Below are 27,380 nucleotides of genomic sequence, written 5' to 3'. Positions count from 1 at the left end.
GTGCTGGAGTTTGCAAATGTTACATTCTTAATGCATTTTTTTTCAGCTGACCTAGTGGCACCTAAGGAGAACTCTTCTCTCTCAAGTTCTCCCAATCCTTCACCTTGGGGTGCAGTTGATGAAGTATTCTCTGGATCTTGTCCAGGTGTAGGGCCTAGGAGCCCTTCCACAGAGCAACATGACTGCCCTGATCTCAACACTATTAGTAAACCCCCTTCTGAAAGTGTGGATTTTCTGTCTTCAGTGTGTTGGTCTCAGAGCCAATGGATATCATTTAATGATGAAATGATCTCTTGTAAACACCTGAAAACTCTGAAAGAACGCCAAAGACTTCAGTCTAAACATAACATAAATGTTCCATCTCCAACGGCCTTTTCTTCTACTAAATTTTTTTCTGATGACCCAAGTGACCTTAACAATCCCACATGCAATTCCAAGTTGTTTGTTGAAGAAAATGTCAGTCGTTCATCTCAAACTTCAACACCTGCTCTTAATCACATACATGATGGTAACAAAAAGCATGCAGTGTGCGATGCTGTTCATTTTAGTAGGATCTATAGCAAAAGCATGAGATGTGTGCATGTTAAAAAAAAAAATGCTTTTTTTATGTCTTGTGTCTAGTGTCATTATACTTGGAATTTTTTTTTACTTTTTTTTGTTAAATATATTTTCTATAGGGCATGGGAATTATATATTACAGATTGTCTGAATTTTTTTCAAATTAAGTTTTCCATTCCTGTATTTTGCAGAGGTTTGTGTTTTTTGGGCATGATTTGCTTGTTGCCTTTTATGGTTTAGCATTTACACACATACATTAAAAAAAAAAAATAACTTGGAGGTTATGATTTTCTGTTTTCTTGCTTTCTTTTAGTAACGCAGCCAGCAAGACCCACCACTCCACTTGCCTCCGGGGGAATTGTACCACCTCCACGACCATCTTCAAGACCAAAGCTCTCTGCGGGAAAACTTTGTGGTATTAATGAAATAGTAAGCACAAATACTCAATTAAAACCTATCATCAGAACTTAACATCTCTGTTTATTTAACCTTACCTTATTTCCTTGAAAGAGTTCATAATAATAATAATAATCATTTTTATTTATATATCAACTTTCCCATACTCAAGGCGTAATTAAAAAAAAAAAAAAAATTAAATTTCAAAATTATATTTATTATGTAACAACCCTCCACACCGCCCAGTGCTTTTCATTTCCATAAGTGATGGGCCACACACTCTTGAAGATTTCTTTGGAATCAGTTTTTTAAATCTTGGCTGCAGTTAATTTCCCTTTTAAATACATGTTTTCAACTTTTTACATTTTCTCTGTGAGATCAAATGTAACCAAAGCAGTTTATTATTCATGCCATACAATAGTCAACAAAAGTGCATTTACTCGCTGTTCCCTGCCATTCTTTCCAAATCAGTGTTTAATAAAAGGAACATTTTATTAATGAAATAGCTTGGGTTTGGTTTGATCTAACATTTTTAACTCCCTGATTTTACTTTGTACAGTTGTATTTTCATTTCAGTATGATTTCTCCAATCCCCCTATATGGACTGAGCTTTCACTGGCTGATAGGACATGTCAGTGGTAATCACACTATCCTACTATTGACAGTGATCTGGAAGGACTATGCAAAAGGGAAATTGTGTTCCTCATAAAACACATCAATGAACTAAGGCATATGAACTTAATGTTAAAGTAATAGTGAGGGATATTTGACTCTTGTATACATACCTTGCTTGGGTCGCTAGCAACCTGTGATTTCATGTTTACAGCTCCCAGGGGATCATATGATAAAGTGTAAACACATTTCCCCAGATATGCCTCTATAATTTAACTGTAACAATTTAATGCCAAAAATATGCAAAAATAGTTTTTATTATGATCATTTATTTTCCTAAAATGTGTGGTAAAGTGACAGTATTTTTCCTGCACTTTTAAGTTCTGTTTACATATATAAAAACAGCACAAAAAGAAAGTTTTTTTCAAAATTTATTTGTATCTATATGTGTTCATGCTATTTTGTTACTGTTTATGTAGGCATTTACTAGTTAGCAAGGTAAGAACAAAAGAAATGCAAAATGCTTATCAGCACAACAAAAAGTCCTTGAAGTGCCCCTTGTCTTTGACAGCAGATTATGCATCAGAGAGAGAGATGTAGTGCAGAGGGATACTTATGATGCCATTAGATCCTGAATTTTCTGGGCAGGAAATTGTAAAAGGAAAGAGAAGGTGGAAAGGGGCAGCTGCTACCTGCAAAAAGTGAAACATTAAAAGTCACATCACCTGAAACGGTGATATGTTCAGTATCAGTGGACTGCAGGAGCCACATTGCATTGATCACTAAAATGTAACTGTGGTCTGGGATTATTGTGCTGAGTAGCAGTTTGATTATGTAATATATTTATATATTAAAAATTAAAAGTGATTAAGTATTAAACATTAGTTTAAAAGGAAGTGAAGTGTTAGGCGAAGAGGTTTCAATAAATGCCTTGACAGTTATTGTTACTTTGGCTTGATTTAAATATAAATATATGCCAGTCCTCTAAAGACCCTAGGTATGTAATATTGTTTGTTGAAAGTCTATACAAGGGTTAAAGATGATTTATCTTAAAACAGTGAGTTTAAACACAGTAGAGAGATTTCAGCGATTGATGCTTTTGTTATGTTACAGTATTCTTATGATTAAATGTTCAGCAGCCTTACAACTTGTGGGTAGAAACCATTCCAGAATCTACTGGTGCAAATGGTCCTGTACCAGTTGCCAAAAGGTAGATGTGGAAAAAAAAAGCTATGCAAGATGGTGTAGGTCTTTAATTAAAATGTTAGCCTTTCTAAGGCAGCAAGTGTTGTATATGTCATGAATATAAGGCAACTGGGCACCAGTTATATTCTGTCTGCCTCCACTACCCTCTATAGTGCATTACAATCTTAAGCAGAGCCTTTGCCATACTGATATATGATGTAGCCAGTGAGGAAGGACCCCACTGGGCACCTGTAGAAGTGTGTGGGAATAGATGAGAGAAAAACCAGCTGTCCTTGGATGTTTGAGGAAGGAGTGGAACTTTACACGCTGAGATCTGAAGTCCTGCGTTCATTTAGGCTTCTTGCATTGTTTAATCTGCATTTACATTTTTAAGAAGCTGGATGCTTGTTTTACAGGTAGTTTTTGATGTTATGATAATGGTTTATTGGTAATACAATATTTTCCTTTTGCCCAAAGAACTTGTATTTTGTCAGTATTTTGTTTTTATGTTAATTTTGTGAAATTATTAAAATACTTTCTGGATGAATTAAATACTGTTACATTTCTTTTTAGGCCAGACCATTCAGTCCACCAAAAATTTCAAATTCGAGTCCACCCCCATCTGCACCTTTGGCTCGTGCAGAAAGCACATCTTCAATATCTTCAGCCGCGTCTCTCAGTGCTGCAAATACACCTACAATTGGTGAGTCTGTTCTTCAGTTTTCTATGATGCATGAGGAAGTATCTAAATGTTATTGTTTCCTTTAAGGTTTGTAGTAATATTTAGTGATACCTTACTGTTATAATGTAAAACATTTGTAACCCAACTTTTAGACTATGATTAAATATCTGTAATATGTCTATTGGGCCTTTATAAACCGGGGAACACTGTCTAGCTGCCTATTATTCATAACAGAAAGCTAAGTCCAGATATGGCATTCATCTCTACTTTTATTTGTTTTCTCACCTGATTAATCCATTTTATGGAAGATGATGCCAAGACCAACAGAGGAAGGCAGGTACAACCTCTTTGTTAGATACCAATCCATCAGCGTGCACACTCTTACTCATAAAGGGCCAAACCAGAGTTGCCAATTAAGCTTTTATATGTCATTGGAATTTGAGAATGAAACCAGTGTATCTGGAGGAAAAAATCCATACAGACAGTGGTCGGGATGGCATTTGAACCTTGCATTCGGGATCTATGACTCAGCAGCCCCATCAACTGAGCCTTTTTGTTGCACCTGGTAAAACAGCATTTATTTGTTTTGCATTTACCTGCATGTTTCATATTGCACAAATGAGTGTGTGACCACAATCTGACAATCTGTTTGTTCTGGTATTGCAAACTTTTTTGAACTGTTAGGATTCCATATATGACAAGCAAAACATAAACAATTAAGTAGCATTTTAGCATTTCTTGATCTTTATATACGACGGGGTAATTCCCATAATTGTAAAAAAAAAACCTTTATTATACAATATACAATTCATTTTTCAATGCTATCAATATAAACTCCTTGAGATATAATAGACTTGTCCTAGTGCTTCTTCCATTCCTGGAACTCCTGTTTTGTTGTGTCTAGAGCCTCCTGCAGTTTATTTTCCTGTATTCCTGCATTTCCAAAACACAGGGCCAAATTAATTAATAGGCTACCCCAGTCAGCAGTCTAGGCACCAAGACTGACTGTAGGACCCTGCCACGTGGGTGGCATTCATTTATTTAGTGGCATTTCTATGACTTCTTAGGAATTTGAAAATATTGTTTAATTTACAAATGTACTTTACAGTGCGTAACAGGACAACTCATCAAATGCCACCAAGTGTTTTCCATTTTATTCTTTCAATGGGTCACTGCCTGAAGGTAAAGTACAGAGAGGTGGGACGTTTATATTAACAGGAAGGTCTAAAGGGGGGGAAGATGCTGGGCCCAAGTTAGTTAATTTGCCCCTGCCAAAACGGTAGCAAATCTTTTTCAGTCTCAGTTTTAATTTAGGCATAAGATAACGTCACAGGGAGTGAAATTTAGCTAATACAGGAGGTGTGATGCAACAACATTGTTTTTGGCCAAAATCTGTTTAAAAATGCAGTTTCACTTGTGCCGCTGCTCCGGACATTTTTTCCTGATGCTTTCTTGCTGATGCCTATGGTATAACAGGTCTGTGTTTAACATTTTAGTGGCCTGTTTGTAAATAAATAAATTATTGAATGGTCCGGCTCAGTATCTGTGGATTTGCATGCATGTGCACCTGTGGGAGATTGGTGAGGTAATTGAGGCGAAATGTACCTGAAGGTGAGGGTGCAGTTTATCTCAGTTGCTTCATCTGCCTTCTGTAATGTACAATTGAGACGCTGCACCCACAAAGGTATATAAGGGGGAGACAGCACAAGAAAAAGTGAAGGAAGAAAAAAAGAACAGAACAGTTCAGAGAACAATGAGAACAGCCTCTTGGGGTAGAGGCAGAGCCAGCCAGCCAGCTAGAGTAGTGAAGGGCAGCATGGGTGTGAGCGTCACGAAGGATTGAAGGATTAGCGCTCTTGAGGGGGATCTGTCCCACTGAGTATTGGTGAGGAGTGGGTGTGATCTAGTGGGAGTCCTACCCCAGGGCTCCAAGGTACACAAGGGGTGCAAGAAGGAAGAATGGAGGGCAAACAGCCTCAAGCGGCCTGGCGGACGCCACTTTAGGCAGCTGAGGCGGGGGTTGAAAGGTGCAGGCTGTGGCTTCTTGTGTCTCTGTCGGCTGAACGAGCAATGGGTGAGCCAAGGAATTGGAGAGGTGCTGTGCTTGTCCGACATAAAGGACCCAATGGCTGATCATTTTTAATCTCACAGATTTTCACTTGTTTTATTAGATTAGAATTAGAATTAGAACAATCTAGACGAGAACAGGCCATTCAGCCCAACAAAGCTCGCCAGTCCTATCCACTTGCTTCCTCCAAGAAAACATCAAGTCGAGTTTTGAAAGTCCCTAACGTCTTACTGTCTACCACACTACTTGGTAGCTTATTCCAAGTGTCTATCGTTCTTTGTGTAAAGAAAAACTTCCTAATGTTTGTGCGAAATTTACCCTTAACAAGTTTCCAACTGTGTCCCCGTGTTCTTGATGAGCTCATTTTAAAATACAAGTCTCGATCCACTGTACTAATTCCCTTCATAATTTTAAACACTTCAATCATGTCACCTCTTAATCTTCTTTTGCTTAAACTGTAAAGGCTCAGCTCTTTTAATCTTTCCTCATAATTCAACCCCTGTAGACCTGGAATCAGCCTAGTCGCTCTTCTCTGGACCTTTTCTAGTGCTGCTATGTCCTTTTTGTAGCCTGGAGACCAAAACTGCACACAGTACTCAAGATGAGGCCTCACCAGTGCATTATAAAGGTTGAGCATAACCTCCTTGGACTTGTACTCCACAGATCGTGCTATATAACCTAACATTCTGTTAGCCTTCTTAATGGCTTCTGAACACTGTTTGGAAGTTGATAGCTTGGAGTCCACTATGACTCCTAAATCCTTCTCATAAGGTGTACTCTCGATTTTTCGACCGCCCATTGTGTATTCAAACCTAATATTTTTACTTCCTATGTGTAATACTTTACATTTACTGACATTAAATTTCATCTGCCACAAATCTGCCCAAGCCTGTATGCTATCCAAGTCCTTCTGTAATGATATAACGGATTCCAAATTATCTGCTAATCCACCTATCTTGGTATCATCTGCAAACTTAACCAGCTTGTTACTTATATTCCTATCTAAATCATTTATATATATTAAAAATAGCAGCGGCCCTAGCACTGACCCCTGTGGAACACCACTCTTAACATCGCCAGTTCTGATGAGGTTCCTCGCACCATCACCCTCTGCTTCCTGTGTCTGAGCCAATTCTGCACCCATCTAAAAACATCACCCTGAATTCCCACTTCTTTTAACTTGATGCCCAACCTCTCATGTGGCACCTTATCAAATGCTTTCTGAAAGTCCAGATAAATAATATCATAAGCTCCACTTTGATCGTATCCTTTTGTTGCCTCCTCATAGAATTCCAACATGTTAGTAAAACACGACCTCCCCTTCTGAACCCATGCTGACTGTTCAGAATAACTCCTGTCCTTGTCATGTGTTGCTCAATCTTATCCTTAATAATTCCTTCCATTAATTTTCCTGTGATGCTTGTTAAGCTTACTGGCCTATAGTTGCTTGGATCTGCCCTGTCACCCTTTTTATATAATGGGATGATATTTGCCATTTTCCAGTCCTTTGGAATCTCTCCAGTGCACAGTGACTTCCTAAAAATATGTGTCAAGGGTTTATATATGTACTCACTAGCCTCCTTAAGAACACGAGGATAAATATTATCTGGGCCTGGTGATTTGTTTGATTTCATCTTATTTAATCTGAGCAGCACTTCTCCCTCTACAATTTCCAAATCCCTCAGTACCTCCTTAGTAGTTGTGTTTACCTCTGGCAGGTTATCCACTTGCTCACTTGTAAACACCTCAGAAAAATGTAAGTTTAGGGCATCTGCTATTTCATTGTCTGTATCTTTTAATTCCCTTTACTATTCCTGATGAACTTGACCTCCTCCTTAACTGTTCTTTTACTACTAAAATACTGAAAGAATCTCTTGGGGTCTTCTTTCGCCTTATCTGCTATATTCCTCTCCAACTGTCTTTTAGCCTCTCTGATATCCTTCTTAATGGTTGCCCTCATTTTCTCATACGCTACGGTTCTCTTTGCAGTCATTAGTCTTATATGCCTTATACAGCAGTTTTTCCTTTGCAACTTCTTTTTAAATCTTTATTAATCCATCGTGGAGATTTTTTAGTTTCCTATTACTTCCAAATTTAGGTATGTATCTGTCCTGCATTACATGTAAAACATTTTAAACCTGTTCCACTGCTCCTCGACTGTCTCCACATTTAAAAGCTTATCCCAGTCTATCCTACTTAGACTTTGTCGCATCTGCTCAAAATTAGCCCTACTAAAGTTCAACTTAACAATTTTAGTCTTTGCATCTGTACTCTTACAAAATACTGAGAATTGTATTACATTATGGTCACTTGACCCTAGTGGTTCAATCACCTCTACACCCTCAATTCTATCCTGATTATTACAGAATACTAAATCCAGATAGGCTTCACCCCTTGTTGGTGCTTTAACATGCTGTGTTAAAAACAGTCGCGATTACTTCTAAAACTCCTGCTCTTGTGCTCCTCCATCTGTAAGGTTATCCCAGTTAATATTTGGATAATTAAAGTCCCCATGACTATAATATCCCCTGTAAACTTGCCTTTTGATATTACTAAAAGATGTGTGTTGAAATTACTGTCTGAATTGGGTGGTCTATAACACACTCCTAAAATGAGACCTTTTTCCCTAATATTTTCCAGGCGAAGCCACATGTCCTCACTAAGATGGGGCTCATCATCCAACTGAAGATGACTTACATTTAATTCCTGTTTGGCATAAACAGCAACCCCACCTCCTTTTCTGTTCTGTCTATCCTTCCTAAAAATGTGTATCCCTCTATGTTACACTCATCCCCATCTTTGTTATTTAGCCAGGTTTCCGTTATTGCTATAATATCATAATTGTGCTCTGCTACATACAACTCCAACTCACTTACCTTATTTTTGATACTTCTAGCATTAAGGCAAGCTATTTTTAATGTGTTAATCCTTCTATCTTTACGTGTTTGCTTAAAATTTACATTACTATGCATTTTTATTTCTACACCATTGTTTGTTCTTCCATGTATAGATCTAAATCTGGCCTGTCCTAAACTCCCTGCCCCCCCATTCCCTAGTTTAAACAATCCTCGACTAGCCTACACATACGCCTCCCCAATACATTGGTGCCCCTCCGGTTCAGATGTAACCCGTCACGGGAACAGGTCCCATCTGTTCCAAAAGGAGTCCCAATGCCCCATAAACCTATACCCTTCTACCCTGCACCAAGATTTGAGCCACGCGTTAAGCCTTCTAATCTCCTCAATCTTACCTGGACTGGCGCGTGGCACAGGCAGAACTGGAGAAGACTACCTTGTCAGTTCTGCTCCTCAGCTTGGTACCTAACTCTTTGAATTTGGATCGCAGAACTGACAGACTACCCTTATGTATGTCATTTGTTCCAACGTGGACAATGACAACTGGATCCACCCGCTCTGGCCAAGAGCCTATCCACCCTTCCAGGAGGTCTCCCACCTGTGCTCCCGGAAGGCAACACACCGTCTGAGACTCTCTCTCTCTGGAGCACACCTGCGCTTCAATCCCCCTAATGATTGAGTCCCCAACTATCACTACCTCTCTCTTTTTGGGAACTGGTTTTGAGGTGGCCCGTTGGGGCTCCTCAACCCTGCCTACCACCTCAGAATTATCAGAGTCACCGTCCAGCTCCGCCAGGACATGATAACGGTTAGACACTTCTAATTCTGGGGTTGATGTCCCCGGACAGTGTGCACCCTTTACCTTACGCCTTGCGACCGTGACCCACCTATTCCTACCTGTCTGGTCTGGAATCTCCTCCGCGCCACCTTAGGGGTGCACACTATCTCTAAAGGACACCTGGGCCAAGTCCGCCAATTCTCTATTACAACGCAGGTCAGCCAACTCCTCCTCCAGTTCAGCGACCCTGAGCTCGAGGTGCTGGATCAGCTGGCATCTCTTGCAGATGTAGCCCTCATAGACAACTGGCTCTTCCAAACCATCATCTAAAAGTCCAACATCCAACAGGACTTGCATTGCACTGGCCTCATTATTAAAATTTGATTTGGGATTACTAAGCTGCCTTAACTATATATTTTTTTTTTCTTAAAATTAAATTTCTTCTTCTTTCAGCTGCTCCTTAACTTAAATGGTAACACTAAGATCTGCTACAGATATTTTACACCTTTTCCCCTTAAGCTCCTGTACTGTTCTCCCTCTCAGCTGCCTGCTGTTTGCCTTTCTATGAGGTTAACTTTACTTTTCTCTGTCTCTTCTAGCTTTGCGCTCTTCTTACTTATAAGCTCTTCACTCGCACTGTTTGTATTCCCCCGTATTAATGAACCAATACGCTGTCGCCCACTTAACTGTTCTGCCTCTGGACGGCTAAGGACTGTTTAATCTAAAATAAACAAATAAATAAAACTTTACTACCTTATTTGCTCCTACTGCTCCTTGTGCCTGACGGTGTCTTAACGCAGGCCGCTTACCTGCGCACTACTGAGTTTCCACCTTTTACTGCTTTGAAGTCAGCCGCGGCCTTTTTTTCTTTTCCTTTAAACTAAGGAATCGCTGTTACGACGACGCGGTTATTTATTTACAAATGCCGATATCAGTTACTGCTGCTTTCTACCCTGCCGCCTCGATGCTAATTCAAATACAGATAACAAGAAAAAGAACAAGTACAAATAACTTTTCCAAGCGCACTTCCAAACACCCAGCTACTTTTGCTCTTGTGCGGGCGAAAAAAGCAAAAAACCCTTCTAAAGGGAAAAAAGCTTTAAAATTCCCACACGGTTCCTTAGAGGCAACCAAAACCCAAGTTTTTAAGAGCAAAATGTATTTTTTTTAATGTAAATCTCACACCACAGAACAAACCAACACTCTCAACAGACTCTAGCGTTTGCAAAGCACACGTCAGCACAAAGCACACGTGACTCTCAGCTCTGAGCACCCTGCTTTCTGTTATTTTATTTATTATTTATTTATTGGAGTTTTTGAGCATTGCATTTTGTTTTTAATATATATATATTTTTTATGTTTTTAATAAAACTATTTTGGCAACTTTATGCACCTACCTCTTGTCTGACTGTATGCATCCTCATTGGCTAGGCTCATCCTTTGGTTACGTTACAGACAGTGTTGGGTTCAAGAGGCTCCTTAGAGCAACTGGGAGTGTGGAGCTGACCCACACTGTCACAATACCTCTGCAGTTTAGTGTAATGTTGCTGTTTAACATTCTGTTTCAAGGGGAAGCTCTTTATTAACAAGTACTTTAATGATGAAAAACACGATTATCATTGTTTTGATATTTGAAACGGCCTGACAAATCCATCCGTCCATCTATCCATTATCCAACCCGCTATATCCGAATAACAGGGTCAAGGGGGGTCTGCCAGAGCCAATCCCAGCCAACACAGGGGGCAAGGCAGGAAACAAACCCCAAGCAGGGCGCGCACACACACACACACACAAACACACACCAATCACACACTAGGGACAATTTAGGATTGCCAATGCACCTAACTGGAGCCATGTCTTTGGGCAGTGGGAGGAAACCGGAGTACCCGGAGGAAATCCGCGCAGACATGGGGAGAACATGCAAACTCCACTCAGGGAGGACCCAGGAAGCAAACCTGGGTCTCCTAACTACAAGGCAGCAGCGCTACCCACTGCGCCACCGTGCCGCAGCCTGACAAATCGCCAAAGTCAAGTGCACAATCTATACTAATAAAAGGCAAAGCACTCACTCACTCACTCACTCACTCACTCACTCACTCACTCACTCACTCACTCACTCACTCACTCACTCACTCACTCTGACTGACAGACTGACTCATCACTAATTCTCCAACTTCCTGTGTAGATGGAAGGCTGAAATTTGGCAGGCTCATTCCTTACAGCTTACTTACAAAAGTTAGGCAGGTTTTATTTCGAAATTCTATGCGTAACAGTCATAACTGGAACCTACTTTCGTCCATATATACGGCCATAGCCTGCAGCTCGGTCGCCGTGTGAGGCAGAGTTGCGTTCCGCATCATCACGCCTCCCACATAATTGAGTGTCTGCCCATACAAGGTAAATATTCGCGGGTGGAGGACTGTGCTTAGCATATTCATAAGTGCAGCTACTGCGTAAACCCTCTGACGCTGAACAAGCCTTTGTACACATATCAATAGGAAAGCAAGGTGTAAAGCTTAAGTTTAAATTATGTTCATAGACACGCTGCCGCTAAATATTCCTTGAGGCAAATCCACAACTTAATACCGGGAATGCCTGTTAAACATCTTAGATTCACGAGTACCGATTTGGGTAGTGATCACTTCGATGAATGAAACCTGTTCAAAAAACGCATTACACAATTGAGAAGGCAGCAAAAGAATATGAAGCGAGTGACGCATACAAGCATATTCATAAGTGCAGCTACTGCGGAAACAAAGCACGGCGTAAACCTAAAGTTTAAATTGAGTTCATAGACAGGCTGCCGCTGGCGTTTGTCATGCCTACGACGAATATGATATTCGCGAGATACAAGTTTAATGAGAAGACGCAGGGTATAAACGAGACTTTTCAGCACTTTGTAACAGAGTTACAACTGCTGGTGAAGGACTGTGCTTATGCAAACAAAGATGAGATAGATGGTTAGGGATAGAATAGTGTTTGACGCAACTCCAGCAAAAGTGCGAGAGAAACCTTTTAGTGCCGGGTCTGAGCTAACATTAAATAAAGCCGTGGACATCGCGAGATTGCACAAGATAGCACAAGCACAGCTGAGAAGCTTCGATGCATGTACTCCGAGCAGCACACGTGAACTGACTTTGCAGGACTGGGAAAGGTTAAATTAAGTTCATAGACACGCTACCGCTAAATATTCGCAAGCAAATCCACAACTTAATACCAGGAATGCCTGTTAAACATCTTGGATTCATGAGTATCGATTTGGGTAGTGAACACTTCGATGAATGAAACCTGTTATCTTTATAATGGTTGACAAACACGGAATATAACTTGAACACAACACATCCTCCAAATACGAACGTGATTGAAAGAACTAATGATAATCAAATCCTTGATGACAGCAACACTCATAACAGTGACAAAATAATTACATTGACAATCATGTTACGTTATTTTTAAAATGTTTCCTTTTCTTTTTCCTAAATTCTTTAACACACTACTTCTCCGCTGCGAAGCGTGGGTATTTTGCTAGTTGTAGAATAAATGTCACAAAAAAAATCTCATCAAGTCATCGTAAAATAGTTGCACTTGATGAACAGATTAAGAAGACAATAAACAATACCATACTCTACACCTGTGCTATTGACTGAATCTAGGAACTCGCCAACCAAACATATAAGTTACCATGATATTCTACTGTATATTGGTTTCACGTGTGCTTTAAATGTGTACTTTTTAAAACCAGAGTGTAAATATTTTTTACACTTGATTAATCTTTTAAAATCAGGATTGTTATTTCCATCTGGCAAACCCTTTTGATTCTCTTCTTAAAACACAAAATGTAAATAAAATGAGTTGAGGTCTCAAGTTGCTTTTTTGAAATTTACAGTTTCTGTATTTATAACCATTTATAGGTTTAAAACAAACTTTCATTTTTGGTAAAATAAACAAAAAATGCATTCAATTATTCCTTTCAATATCATTAACAGTAGTCCATGCAAAGGACTACTACTGCCTTATACAGGGGTATTTCCAATCTTGCAGCAGGTGTTGCTAGAAAAGGCTTTGACTCCCCCAAGACTCTCTGTTGAATTACGCTTGTCTGAGAATGTTAACTTATGCATTAAAATACATTCAGAAAGAGGAAACAAATCACACAAAATTCATTAGTAATTAATATTTTTTCTGTCATTCAGTTTCCATCCATCCATTACCCAACCCACTATATCCTAACTACAGGGTCACAGGAGTCTGCTGGAGCCAATCCCAGCCATAACAGGGTGCAAGGCAGGAAACAAACCCCGGGCAGGGCGGCAGCCCACCACAGGGTGCGCACACACACACCTACAAACCAAGCACACACTAGGGACAATTTAGAATCGCCAATGCACCTAACCTGCATGTATTTGGACTGTGGGAGGAAACCGGAGTACCCGAAGGAAACCCACGCAGACACGGGGAGAACATGCAAACTCCACGCTGGGAGGACCCGGGAAGCGAACCTGAGTCTCCTAACTGCGAGGCAGCAGCTCTCCCACCGTGCCGCCCTGTCATTCAACTTGTTCCTTTAAAATTTTTTCTATTGCTTTCAATAAATAAATTACTTTGTAATTATGGTAACTCACTATTTAAAATGATTTTTGTACATGCTGCCTGTCTTTTGATTAGTTACATTAATTTTTCTCACCTATTTAATTGATCTTTGACCCACTTTTTCATATTTAAGCGTCTTTGTGACCCACTTTATCCACCCTGGTGAAGCTAAGATAATCGTCCGAGTATCCCTGTTAGTGAATGAAAGAGTGGGGTGGGGTGGGGGGATGTTTAGAATTTGCCTGCTGATGAATCTAATCGTCAAAGTGGGGAGTGGAAATATTTTGCGTGGTCATGTCAATTGCTTAGACAACCCTACATAACCAATGGCAATACACTACAGTTAAAAACAGAAATAGAAAAATGAGAAATACTGAGTTAGTTTCTTACTCACTTAAACCTCTTCAATAGCCAGGTTTCCATCCAAAAGATTTTATCTAAAAAATGATAAAAATTCTTTGAAAATGCTTATTGATGTAGGCAACTGAAATGGTAATATTTAACAAATATTTTTCTTATTCTATTCTAGAAGACACGTGAAATGTTGCGAGAAACTGTACTGGAAATGTTTTTGATGTTAAAAATAGAGCATTTACACATAAATTTTCTGTTACAGCAGAATATTCATTACGTTCCTCTCGAATAATGATCAAAATAGTATTTCCAGCAGCTTTCCATAATGTACAATGTTAATAAAATAACCAAATTTTCTCTTGCGTTTTATATTACATTTTATATTTACATTATGCTTGGTAGTATATGTAGTATGTTCAATTACATGGATTATGTGTCTCCACAAACAGCTACAATGTATTACTTTTTTTTGTTTTAATAAATTTTTCCATTTGTCTCTTATTCCTGTATTTCATTTTTTATTACATTAATATGACTTTAGCCTTTTTGTACTTTTTGATAACTTACTTAGATTAAGTTCCATATTTTACTAATAATATTTATTTTACAGGAATATCTCGTGGCCCCAGTCCTGTCAGTCTGGGTTCTCAGGACTCTCTACCAGTTGCTGCTGCCTTTACAGAATCTGTTAATGCCTATTTCAAAGGAGCCGATCCCACTAAGTTAGTTTCATTAAACTATTCATTTACTATTATTTATTTTTTAAGAAAAACTGCATTACTGCATCTAATTAAGCCATTTAATTCTAGTCCTTTATGTCATCATAACTGTCCTTAATATTATATATGTGTATTGGTGAACCCAGAATATATAGTGTACCTACATATTATAAGTGTTGTACATCTTTGACACATATGATGTTCTAAATGCTAATAATTGCTAGCACTTAATGCAGCAATGAAACCAAATGTTATTTTTTTTTTGTTTTTAGATGCATTGTAAAGATAACTGGAGACATGACTCTATCCTTCCCAAGTGGAGTTATAAAAATATTTACAAACAATCCATCACCTGCAGTACTAAGTTTTAGATTAAAAAACACCAGCAAGATTGAGCAGATTCTTCCAAATCCTCAGCTTCTTTCCAGGTACATTATTTAAATTAATCAATATGTAAACTGCTTTATTCATTTAATCCCTTTAGATTAAGTAGATAAATTAAAATGTGTTGAAAGAGAATCTGAAATTGTATTTCCATTGGTGCTTGTATATGTATAGTACAGTGTGGCATCATTTAGCCAAGACATGAGCTGCATATACTTTTGAAATGAGTACATGATAAAGAAGTAAATAATGCTGAGGTGTTCATTTTCAAATTTGTTTCTTTGATTTCTTGTGTAACCATATTTTTCATATTGACAGGAAGTATTTTGAAAACAGAATATGTCAATAACCACTCGTGTTGTTTCTGGAAAATAAAACCACTTAGTCATACATTTGTTTTTTCTGTAATTAGTGATCTGTCACAAAGTGACTCAAACACCAAGGATTTCTGGATGAACATGCAAGCCCTTACTGCCTACCTCAGAAAAATGTCAGAACAAAATCCCACTGCATCCTATTATAACGTCGACATCCTAAAATATCAGGTAATATACTGCATAGTTATTAACTTTAATGCAAGATTAAAACAATTCATTAATAGCAAAAAATTGTCATTTTTAACTAATTATAATTTTTACAAATATATACAGTATAAGCATGTTTAAAATCTTACACAGTAATTGTAATTAATTACTTTATTGGGGAAAAAAAATGCCTAATGCTGCATGCATTAATTAAATGGAGCAAATAACATAACAGGCTCAAAAGCAAGTTTTTTGGCTCTTTTATTATTATTTTTTATTTAAACCTTTGAGTCTTTTTATTTGAATAGTTCCATTTCACTGTATCTCACTGCTTTCCATAATTGTGCAATATACAGTTGACTGTTTGGATAAAAAGTAAGTATAGTAAAGTCACGTTTTTATTGTTTACTTGTGTGTTTGTGATTTTAAATCAAAGTTTCATATGTCAGAATAGTACAAAAAATTGTTTTCCATTTTTGCATATGTATTTGGAATATATGATAAATTATTGCAAAATGATTTTTTATTATGCTAGGTTCTACCTAGTTTCACACAAACATAAGTAGAGGGTCAAAAAGGCATTTTTTAATAGCTGAAATGATGCTGTTGCATTCTTTTTACAAATTTACAGTGTCTTGAAGAAGCATTCTGACAGCCTGAGGTTTTGATGCATTTGATTTAGAATGTATATTTGTAAATTACACATTCTTCTTTACAGAAACTTTCCAAAAATGAAAACAGTCATCAATATAATCCTGTAAACAGTGCCGGTGCTAGGTTATTTTGTGCCCTTGGCCAAGCTTATTACTGCTCCAGCCGACTGTTCAGTAGCTAACACGTGCGGCTGGGTTCTACCCAACTCACCCCTTAAGATATGCGCCCTAGGCGGATGCCTACTTCGCCTTAATGGTGGCACCAGCCCTGCCTTTAAATACAAAAATGTGTAACATAGCCTTTACATTCTGAACCATTGCTAACAGTTTTAACAGTAAATGTTTGGATAAAACTCTTAGTAATTGCATGCATTGTTATAAAATAATACTAACCCATTCCCCGCTTTTAAAATTGTTGCACTATGTCAAGTTGATTGGGAATGAGTGATGGACAGTGATTGGTTTTTGGTTAGCATTAAGGTAAGAACACTGACTTTGCCATTAAAATTAATCTGTTTTATTCATTTTAGTTCTGCTCCTTTCTCACAAGTGCCTTTTGTGTGGTATTCTTATAATCAGTACTTAAAGACACTAATTTCTATATATCCTTCAGAGTCACTACTCATCTTGCAATTCTGAAAAACAGTAGTGTCCTTGCTTTTCCAGGAGCTGAGGCAGTAGTTGTGTATATTGTCAACTTTATGCAATGAATAGCATTAACTTCAAAGGCTGTTGAATGCCTTTAAACTGTTTTTATACTGTTTTCTAGATGTGTGCTTTATTTTCAGCATATTTACCACCTTTAAACACCTCTACCGTATTGTCTGACCTTATACTGGGAGGATGCAGCTTTATCTTTAAAGGGTGAATGTAAAAGAGATGTTTCATTAATTTCTCACATAGGTAGATTCTGTCAGCAAGTAGTGTTGCTTGCTTAAATAATACATTGTGTCTGAACAAGTTTAATGGTACAGCAATAAGACAAGAGGAAAAATACTCTTAATGTGATGATTTCCACTTTTTCATTTTCAAATTATTCAAAGTTTTTGACATGTTTGTTTTGAAATCAGTAATTTTTTTAGATTACTGTTTAAAATCATAATTTAATTCATATTTAAAATTTGGAGAACAAATTGGAAGGTAAATACTTTTTCAAGGAATTGCAAAACGAAGAATATTGTTTAGTGTAGGCTGATGGTTTGTCTTTTGACTCTGCTTCTGCAGTTAATGAAATAAATGATAAAAAGGTGAGTCATTGAGCATATGTACAGAAATACACAGAGATAAAGCATTATCTGAAATCCAAATTAATTGTGTAAAAAAATAAATAGAAAATTTGACCTTACAGTAAGGCACTGTAGATGACTATACAACTATAAACAATACAGAGTACTGTATTAGTCTCTAATTGTCATTCTTTTACCATGAAAAATATTTGCTGCAAATTAAATTTAGTACAGAGTTGGAAGAATCTTAACATTCTGTATTCTACATTTTTCCATAGTCTAAAACTTAAAAAAAATGTAAATATTATCAGGTTTATAAAACAATGTTTTCTATCTCCCTTCTTTCAATGCTGCTTCTTTATTGTATTGGGTATGGGCTACCCTGGGAAGAAGCATACTTGGATCTTTAGTGCTCAAAAATCACTTCAGTCAGCTTTATGTTCTAATGTTAAATCTACATAGCATACTAAAAACATCTAATACAAATGTTGTTTCCTTACAAAGACTGGATTAATGTATGTGTTTTTCAGTTTACTTTCAAAAAATACATTTTTAAAATTGTTTGGTACTGTGAGGCCCACCATGTTCTTTGAACCTTTGCCTTATAGGTTTCTTCCAATGGTATCCAGTCCACTCCTCTCAATCTGGCAACATACTGGAAGTGTTCTCAAAGTTCTACTGATGTAAGAGTTGATTACAAATACAATCCAGAGTCAATGGTGACTCCTGCAGTCCTAAACAATGTCCAAGTGCTGGTACCAGTTGATGGTGGGGTATCAAATATGCAATCTCTTCCAGCAGCAATTTGGTAAGTCCTTTTCTTAAAAACTGTTGATTATTTTTGATTACAATTACATATTAATTTGATAATATAATAAACATATTCAACTTTGATTTTATTCAGAAGTGGCCTGTTGTTGTAGATTTTCTCAAGTACTAGTCTCTGCAGAACAACATGGGCGTTCCCCAAGCAGTATGGGCGGGTTTAAAGCATCCAATCAGAGAACGTAATGGGCGTTCCCCAAGCTGTATGGGCTGGTTTCAAGCATCCAATCATCGTTAAACCTTTTTTTCTGTGACAAAAAACACGAAAACTGGAACACAACCTGCAAAATACAACTGTAAAGGCTTGGTTCCGCCACTTACTTTCAATATTTAAAATGCGATGAGCTGGGATGTGTAATGTGCCTGCTTTACTCTGCATTAAGCGGTACCATTCCAATTTATAACCACACACATCCACACGCGATCTCCTGCTGAGCACTTTTTTTAATCATTGTTCCGGATGTCAATGTCAGATACGCTGCACATTACATTTATTCTCGTCACTGTGTTATATGTACATTCTGTCTAGCTCCCCATCCCCTTAGCACAGTAACATGACTGTACAATACTAATATTTCTTTTGTCCAATATATATCTGCTACAATATTCAAATTAATGTGTATTTAGCTCCTATATAATATTCTGTCTCTGTGCAATGCTCATGCACTTTACCTTTTATACGATTATTCCATCCATCCATCCTCTTCCGCTTCTCCGAGGTCGGGTCGCGGGGCAGCAGCTTAAGCAGAGAGGCCCAGACTTCCCTCCCGCCACTTCTTCCAGCTCTTCCGGGAGAATCCCAAGGTGTTCCCAGGCCAGCCGGGAGACATAGTCCCTCCAGCGTGTCCTGGGTCTTCCCCGGGGCCTCCTCCTGGTTGGACGTGCCCGGAACACCTCACCAGGGAGGCGTCCAGGAGGCATCCTGATCAGATGCCCGAGCCACCTCATCTGACTCCTCTCGATGCGGAGGAGCAGCGGCTCTACTCTGAGCCCCTCCCGGATGACTGAGCTTCTCACCCTATCTTTAAGGGAAAGCCCAGACACCCTGCGGAGGAAACTCATTTCAGCCGCTTGTATTCGCGATCTCGTTCTTTCGGTCACTACCCATAGCTCATGACCATAGGTGAGGGTAGAAGCGTAGATCGACTGGTAAATTGAGAGCTTTGCCTTACGGCTCAGCTCCTTTTTCACCACGACAGACCGATGCAGAGCCCGCATCACTGCGGATGCCGCACCGATCCACCTGTCGATCTCACGCTCCATTCTTCCCTCACTCGTGAACAAGACCCCGAGATACTTGAACTCCTCCACTTGGGGCAGGATCTCTCCCCCAACCCTGAGAGGGCACTCCACCCTTTTCCGGCTGAGGACCATGCTCTCGGATTTGGAGGTGCCGATTCTCATCCCAGCCGCTTCACACTCGATGCAAACCGATCCAGAGAGAGCTGAAGATCACGGCCTGATGAAGCAAACAGGACAACATCATCTGCAAAAGCAGTGACCCAATCCTGAGTCCACCAAACCGACCCCTTCAACACCCTGGCTGCGCCTAGAAATTCTGTCCATAAAAGTTATGAACAGAATCGGTGACAAAGGGCAGCCCTGGCGGAGTCCAACTCTCACTGGAAACGGGCTTGACTTACTGCCAGCAATGCGGACCAAGCTCTGACACCGGTTGTACAGAGACCGAACAGCTCTTATCAGGGGGTCTGGTCCCCCTTACTCCCGGAGCACCCCCCACAGGATTCCCCGAGTTACACGGTCAAATGCCTTTTCCAAGTCCACAAAACACATGTAGACCAGTTGGGCAAACTCCCATGCACCCTCCAGGACTCTGCTAAGGGTGAAGAGCTGGTCCACTGTTCCGCGACCAGGACGAAAACCACACTGTTCCTCCTGAATCCGAGGTTCACTATCCGACGGACCCTCCTCTCCAGAACCCCCGAATAGACTTTTCCAGGGAGGCTGAGGAGTGTGATCCCTCTATAGTTGGAACACACCCTCCGGTCCCCCTTTTTAAAGAGGGGGACCACCACCCCGGTCTGCCAATCCAGAGGCACTGTTCCCGATGTCCATGCGATGTTGCAGAGACATGTCAACCAAGACAGTCCTACAACATCCAGGGCCTTAAGGAACTCCGGGCGTATCTCATACACCCCCGGGGCCCTGCCACCAAGGAGTTTTTTGATCACCTCGGTGACTTCAGTCCCAGAGATGGGAGAGCCCACCTCAGAGTTCCCAGGCTCTGCTTCCTCATTGGAAGGCATGTTAGTGGGATTGAGGAGGTCTTCGAAGTACTCCTCCCACGGACCCACAATGTCCCGAGTCGAGGTCAGCAGCGCACCATCTCCACCATATACATTGTTGACACGGCACTGCTTCCCCCTCCTGAGACGCCAGACGGTGGACCAGAATCTCCTCGAAGCTGTCCGAAAGTCGTTCTCCATGGTCTCCCCAAACTCCTCCCATGCCAGAGTTTTTGCCTCAGCAACAACCGAAGCCGCGTTCCGCTTGGCCTGCCGGTACCTATCAGCTGCCTCCAGAGACCCACAGGACAAAAAAGTCCTATAGGACTCCTTCTTCAGCTTGACGGCATCCCTCACCACCGGTGTCCACCAACGGGTTCAGGGATTGCCGCCACGACAGGCACCGACCACCTTGCGGCCACAGCTCCGGTCAGCTGCCTCAACAATAGAGGCACGGAACATGGCCAATTTGGACTCAATGTCCCCCACCTCCCTCGGGACGTGGTTGAAGTTCTGCCGGAGGTGGGAGTTGAAGCTACTTCTGACAGGGGACTCTGCCAGCCGCTCCCAGCAGACCCTCACAACACGTTTGGGCCTACCAGGTCTGACCGGCATCTTCCCCCACCATCGAAACCAACTCACCACCAGGTGGTGATCAGTTGACAGCTCCGCCCCTCTCTTCACCCGAGTGTCCAAGACATATGCCCGCAAGTCCGACGACACGACCACAAAATCGATCATCGACCTGAGGCCTAGGGTGTCCTGGTGCCAAGTGCACATATGAACACCCTTATGCTTGAACATGGTGTTCGTTATGGACAATCCATGACGAGCACAGAAGTCCAATAACAAAACACCGCTCGGGTTCAGATCGGGGGGACCATTCCTCCCAATCACGCCCTTCCAGGTCTCACTGTCATTGCCCACGTGAGCATTGAAGTCTCCCAGCAAAACGAGGGAATCCCCAGAAGGTATGCCCTTTAGCAACCCCTCCAGAGACTCCAAAAAGGGTGGATACTCCAAACTGCTGTTCGGGCGATACGCACAAACAACAGTCAGGACCCTTCCCCACCCGGCGAGGGAGGCCACCCTCTCGTCCACCGGGTAAACCCCAATGCACAGGCTGCGAGTCAGGGGGCAATAAGGAGATTGGTTCCAGAGTCTAAGCTGTGCGTCGAGGTGAGTCCGACTATATCTAGCCGGAACCTCTCGACCTCGCGCACTAGCTCAGGCTCCTTTCCCTTCAGAGAGGTAACATTCCACGTCCCAAGAGCCAGTTTCTGTAGCCGAGGATCAGACCGCCAAGGTCCCCACCTTCGGCCACCACCCAACTCACACTGCACCCAACCTCCTTGGCCCCTCCCATAGGTGGTGAGCCCATGGGGAGGAGGACCCACGTTACCTCTTCGGGCTGTTCCCGGCCGAGCCCCAAGGGTGCAGGCCCGGCCACCAGGCGCTCACCATCGAGCCCCACCTCCAGGCCTGGCTCCAGAGGGGGGCCCCGGTGACCCGTGTACGGTTCAATAAACCTCAATATACCTCTGATGAAGAATACGATTATTTATGTGTAAATATTCCACAAACCTAACACCAGCTTTTAAAACAAATGGCTCCCTCACTCGAGGACATTGCCAACACCTGGTGCCATAGCAGAGCAAAGAACATCATCAAGGACACGTCTCATCCCGGTCATCAACACTTCGAACCTGTGCCCTCAGGGAAACGTGACGTCAATCAAAATACGCACTAAAAGACTGCCAAACAGCTTATTTCAAAAAGAATTCCAGTCGTTCAATAATAACTTTGAACGTCTTTAATATCCATACTCATAAATCTTGTTCATAATACATGTACTGGCTGCTGTAATCTGGCACTCATTACACCTTACACTTTTACGCACTTTATATTTTTATCTTTTACATGATTGATTGTCAATTTTACTAACTTTTACCTGCCTTGGTTGTGGTTTATACGTTGTTTTTCATGCCAAGTCTTGTGCTGTGTGATTTCAATGTTTAATTCAACTGAGATAGGGACTTGCAGTGTCACTGTATACAGTAAAAGGGGGTCCAAGCCGCTACTAGCAAGGTGCACCTAATTAAGTGATCATTGAGTGTATAGATTCATGTGTGTAATTTTTTTTCTATCTTGTTCATAGTTATACTTAAACATTTTTATACTTTTCAATCTATACTTTTAATTTGTATTAAAACAAAAACTAATTTTGAATTTCCATCTTATTCACAGTAACCGGTAAGTTTAATATTTTTGTTGCATTGTAAAATCATTCAAAATCTGTTGTAGGATGTTATATTTTAAATATTATGCACGGGTCATGCACTGCATCCAATCTGCCGCCATTGTTTCTGCATGCTGTGCTGCACGCATCCAGACTAAGGTTCTTTTTCCGGTATGATAAGAAGTCCCGTCACACAGCCAATCAGATACTTAACTTGAAATCCTCCCAGTTGTCATTTTAGCCAATCAGAAACTCCAGTGGAACCCGGCTACTCCTCTTGAAATCCACCCAGTGTTTGTTTTAGCCAATCAGAACAACGCTTTGAAACCGCCCACTGTAATACACTTCCAGTACTTGAAATCCGCCCACTCGGGTCAGTGTTCTGCAGAGACACCCTTCTCGATTTTCTTTGTGCCAACTTTACATTTTAATTGGACTACAACCTTAATTACGCATCCATTATTTCCCAGTCCAAAACTATAAACTGTTATATTTGTGTAGAAATCTTGCAAGCAAGTACATTTTGCATGGGAATCACTTTGACTTCCTTATTTTTCTTTTAAAAATATCTTTCATGTTCTTAATATTTTAAGCATTTGTTTCATAACGAGTACACAAGTGCAAATGGCACTGATGCAGCTTCTGCCTTTTAGTGTGTAGTGTTTTTGGACCTGTTTCTTCTCTATTCTTTTTGTTATCTGTCCCAATATGGAGACAATTACAAGAGCATATCTGAGAAGAAGAAAAGCAAATTAAAAAGAAAAAAATTAGAAAGAATAATATAAAATTTTTAAAAGTATTGCAGAAAGTACAAATCATTCAAAATCTTATAGATATGATACACTTTCGCACCTCTCTTAATACAGAATAAAAGTAGACAAAATGTGTACTGATTAAAAAAAAGATACTTTAAAAAAAAAAAGAAAGAAAAAAACAACAATGATGCACTAGTCCTAAAACTATTAAGAACAAAAACCTTTCACTACAGGGACTGCCCAGGACTGAAGTTGAGAAACACTGATAGAGAATATATTATGTGCCCCAGGTTCATTAGGTCTTTTGATACTTAACTTTAAAGCATCTAGTTGTAATTATTGACATCATTTGTATAGCCTTTTCACAGTTATTCTTGAAAAGTAAAATAAATTATTTATTTTGTGTTAAAAATGTTTATTCCTAATACACATATACATTTATTATCAGTTATAACGACAGCAAATAAACTATATATTTTAACTGCTGAATTAGCTTGCTTATTACAAGAGAAGGCATTTCTGTTATACCCTATTTCATACGAGTTTCAGTTTACTTTTAGGAATTTTAAATACATTTGTGTTATTTATAATTTATTGTAGGAACGCAGACCAGAAGAAAGCTTTATGGAAGTTATCAGATATCTCAGAGAAATCCGATAATGGAGGTATGCTAGACATCTAAAAGTAAATGGTGTAACTGATTTAGGTAAAATTGAATTACTGTAACCATAGATTTCAGGTAACAGATTAATAATGTTTTTATTAATATTGTACAAAAGAAAAAGTTATGTTCATTGTGATAGTTACATGTCTTTCTGTAAAGAGTAGGAATTTACCTGTAGCTTTATTTGGTCATGAAATAAAAATGCCTGTTTTGTATAAAAGTATTTTAAATACATCAACATTACACTAAACATTCATATACCAAATGCCCTGTAGACACTTAACATCTACCTTCCTCATGTCTATCAATGCTTACTTTTATGGTCTCTAACAATAAATTTCATAATACATTCATCACCTACCAAGGAAGGTATTTTGCATGCCCACATAATTTCACCTCCAGATTTTTATTAAGTCTTATATAGTGTACCTGTATTTTTGTTTTGATGACCCTAAGATTTTAATATAACACTATATATACATATAACATATAACACTATCACATATAACATATAGCCCACCGAATGGGATTTTCTCTCATAATTTGGTTTCCCAAGCTTTGGTCAGATATCTTTGACCAGTACTACTGTGTCTCTGTCACATCCAGTACTATGCACTTGGGTAACATAATTGTAACATAATTGTAATTTTATTAATTTTTATTATAATTCCCACGACAACAACATCTACAGTATTTTATTATTTTCACAAGTACTATACTACTAAATATACATAAAACATACAAATAAATTAGTAACTTTTACTACCCTGGACTGCAATTTCAGCTCATTGCTTCAGTTATACTGTCCAATGCACAGTGCAAAGGTCAAGCGAGTGCTTCCTTACTTATAGCTATCTTAATCCCATTTACTATACATACATTTTTTACTTAAGCCAAAGAGCGTTTACCAAAAGAAAAGTAGGCGGTATTAATCAGCCTTTTGATTTATTTTAATACAATGCATATCATTTTTTAAAAAAATACAGTTTTTGTTTTGAAATTTTTTTTTTTTTTTTTGGTTTTGACTACAGTTTTGGAAAACCTTTGCAATGACTTACTAGCCCTTAAAAGAAACTTGTATATCTTTGCACTTTAATTATTAAACTGTCTAAAAGGATACATTTCCCTGCCCTACTCAAACGCAAAAAAAGTTGGTATCATTAAAAATAAGCAACTCGGGAGTATGTATGCTTTCTCAAAAATTGTGACTTTACATCCCCACAAGATCAGGTTTCTGAGTTATCCACTACCATGCAGAAATTGATTGAGGAACTTGGAACTTGCAGCAATATTTAGTGGAAAAAGCTACACATATGCCAGTAACTGTGCTTGCGTGAATTATGGATTGACCACCCAAAATGTTAGTAAGAGGATTTCAATGGCAGATGAGGATTTTTAAATCCGTGCAGACTAATATTTGATCTCTTACCCAGTAGTCCTGATAGGGAAAAATACAATATCACTTTTACTATTTGCATCCTTATTGGTAAATGTTGTAGCAACAAGGAATACTTCTTATGGGAATTTCCTTTAGTATTCAAAGATCTTGAAAGAAAACTGTTACCCACCATGGCATTATTATACATACAACAGGGTAAATGATCAGTGAAGGATGACACAGTAACTTTTAAGACTCTAATAGCAGACTTACAGTGCATCCGGAAAGTATTCACAGCGCATCACTTTTTACACATTTTGTTATGTTACAGCCTTATTCCAAAATGGATTAAATTAGTTTTTTCCTCAGAATTCTACATATAACACCCCATAATGACAACGTGAAAAAAGTTTACTTGAGATTTTTGCAAATTTATTAAAATAAAAAAATTGAGAAAGCACATGTACAGAAGTATTTGCAGCCTTTGCCATGAAGCTCAAAATTGAGCTCAGGTGCATCCTGTTTCCCCTGATCATCCTTGAGATGTTTCTGCAGCTTAACTGGAGTCCACCTGAGGTAAAGTCAGTTGATTGGACATGATTTGGAAAGGCACACACCTGTCTATAGAAGGTCCCACAGTTGACAGTTCATGTCAGAGCACAAACCAAGCATGAAGTCAAAGGATACTCTGTAGACCTCCGAGACAGGATTGTCTCGAGGCACAAATCTGGGGAAGGTTACAGAAAGATTTCTGCTGCTTTGAAGGTCCCAATGAGCACAGTGGCCTCCATCATCCGTAAGTGGAAGAAGTTCGAAACCACCAGGACTCTTCCTAGAGCTGGCCGGCCATCTAAACTGAGCGATCGATGTAGAAGGGCCTTAGTCAGGAAGGTGACGAAGAACTCGATGGTCACTCTGTCAGAGCTCCAGAGGTCCTCTTTGGAGAGAGGAGAACCTTCCAGAAGGACAACCATCTCTGCAGAAATCCACCAATCAGGCCTGTATGGTAGAGTGACCAGACGGAAGTCACACCTTAGTAAAAGGCACATGGCAGCCCGCCTGGAGTTTGCCAAAAGGCACCTAAAGGACTCTCAGACCATGAGAAACAAAATTCTCTAGCCTGATGAGACAAAGATTGAACTCTTTGGTGTGAATGCCAGGTGTCACGTTTGGAGGAAACCAGGCACCGCTCATCACCATGCCAATACCATCCCTACAATGAAGCATGGTGTTTGCAGCATCATGCTGTGGAGATGTTTATCAGCGGCAAGAACTGGGAGACTAATCAGGATAAAGGGAAAGATGACTGCAGCAATGTACAGAGACATCCTGGATGAAAACCTGTTCCAGAGCGCTCTTGACCTCAGACTGGGGCGACGGTTCATCTCTTAGCAGGACAACGACCCTAAGCACAAAGCCAAGATATCAAAGGAGTGGCTTCAGGACAGGTCTGTGAATGTCCTTGAGTGGCCCAGCCAGAGCCCAGACTTGAATCCAATTGAACATCTCTGGAGAGATCTTAAAATGGCTGTGCACCAACGCTTCCCATCCAACCTGATGGAGCTTGAGAGGTGCTGGAAAGAGGAATGGGTGAAACTGGCCAAGGATAGGTGTGCCAAGCTTGTGGCATCATATTCAAAAACACTTGAGGCTGTAATTGCTGGCAAAGGTGCATCGACAAAGTATTGA

General features: G+C 39.7%; 1 protein-coding gene across 5 annotated transcripts in view; it reads left to right on the top strand.

The window, feature by feature from the left end:
- fcho2 (FCH and mu domain containing endocytic adaptor 2) overlaps positions 1-27,380 on the top strand; it is a 167,256-nt gene that overhangs the window by 133,659 nt on the left and 6,217 nt on the right. For 4 of the 5 annotated variants that reach the window (XM_039758460.1, XM_039758462.1, XM_039758461.1 and 1 more), the window contains 8 exons: positions 47-508; positions 872-987; positions 3,325-3,454; positions 14,689-14,800; positions 15,070-15,225; positions 15,594-15,726; positions 18,193-18,392; positions 24,250-24,314. In XM_039758460.1, coding sequence (XP_039614394.1) covers positions 47-508; positions 872-987; positions 3,325-3,454; positions 14,689-14,800; positions 15,070-15,225; positions 15,594-15,726; positions 18,193-18,392; positions 24,250-24,314 — 1,374 coding nt within the window. The remainder of the gene's footprint in view (positions 1-46; positions 509-871; positions 988-3,324; positions 3,455-14,688; positions 14,801-15,069; positions 15,226-15,593; positions 15,727-18,192; positions 18,393-24,249; positions 24,315-27,380) is intronic. The other variant, XM_039758463.1, reaches the window with a different exon arrangement.

Source organism: Polypterus senegalus, chromosome 7 (genome assembly GCF_016835505.1).
Source record: "Polypterus senegalus isolate Bchr_013 chromosome 7, ASM1683550v1, whole genome shotgun sequence".
NCBI classification, from domain to species: Eukaryota; Metazoa; Chordata; class Cladistia; order Polypteriformes; family Polypteridae; genus Polypterus; species Polypterus senegalus.
The sequence above is the reverse complement of the archived record's forward strand: the minus strand, read 5'-3'. Positions and strand labels throughout refer to the sequence as shown.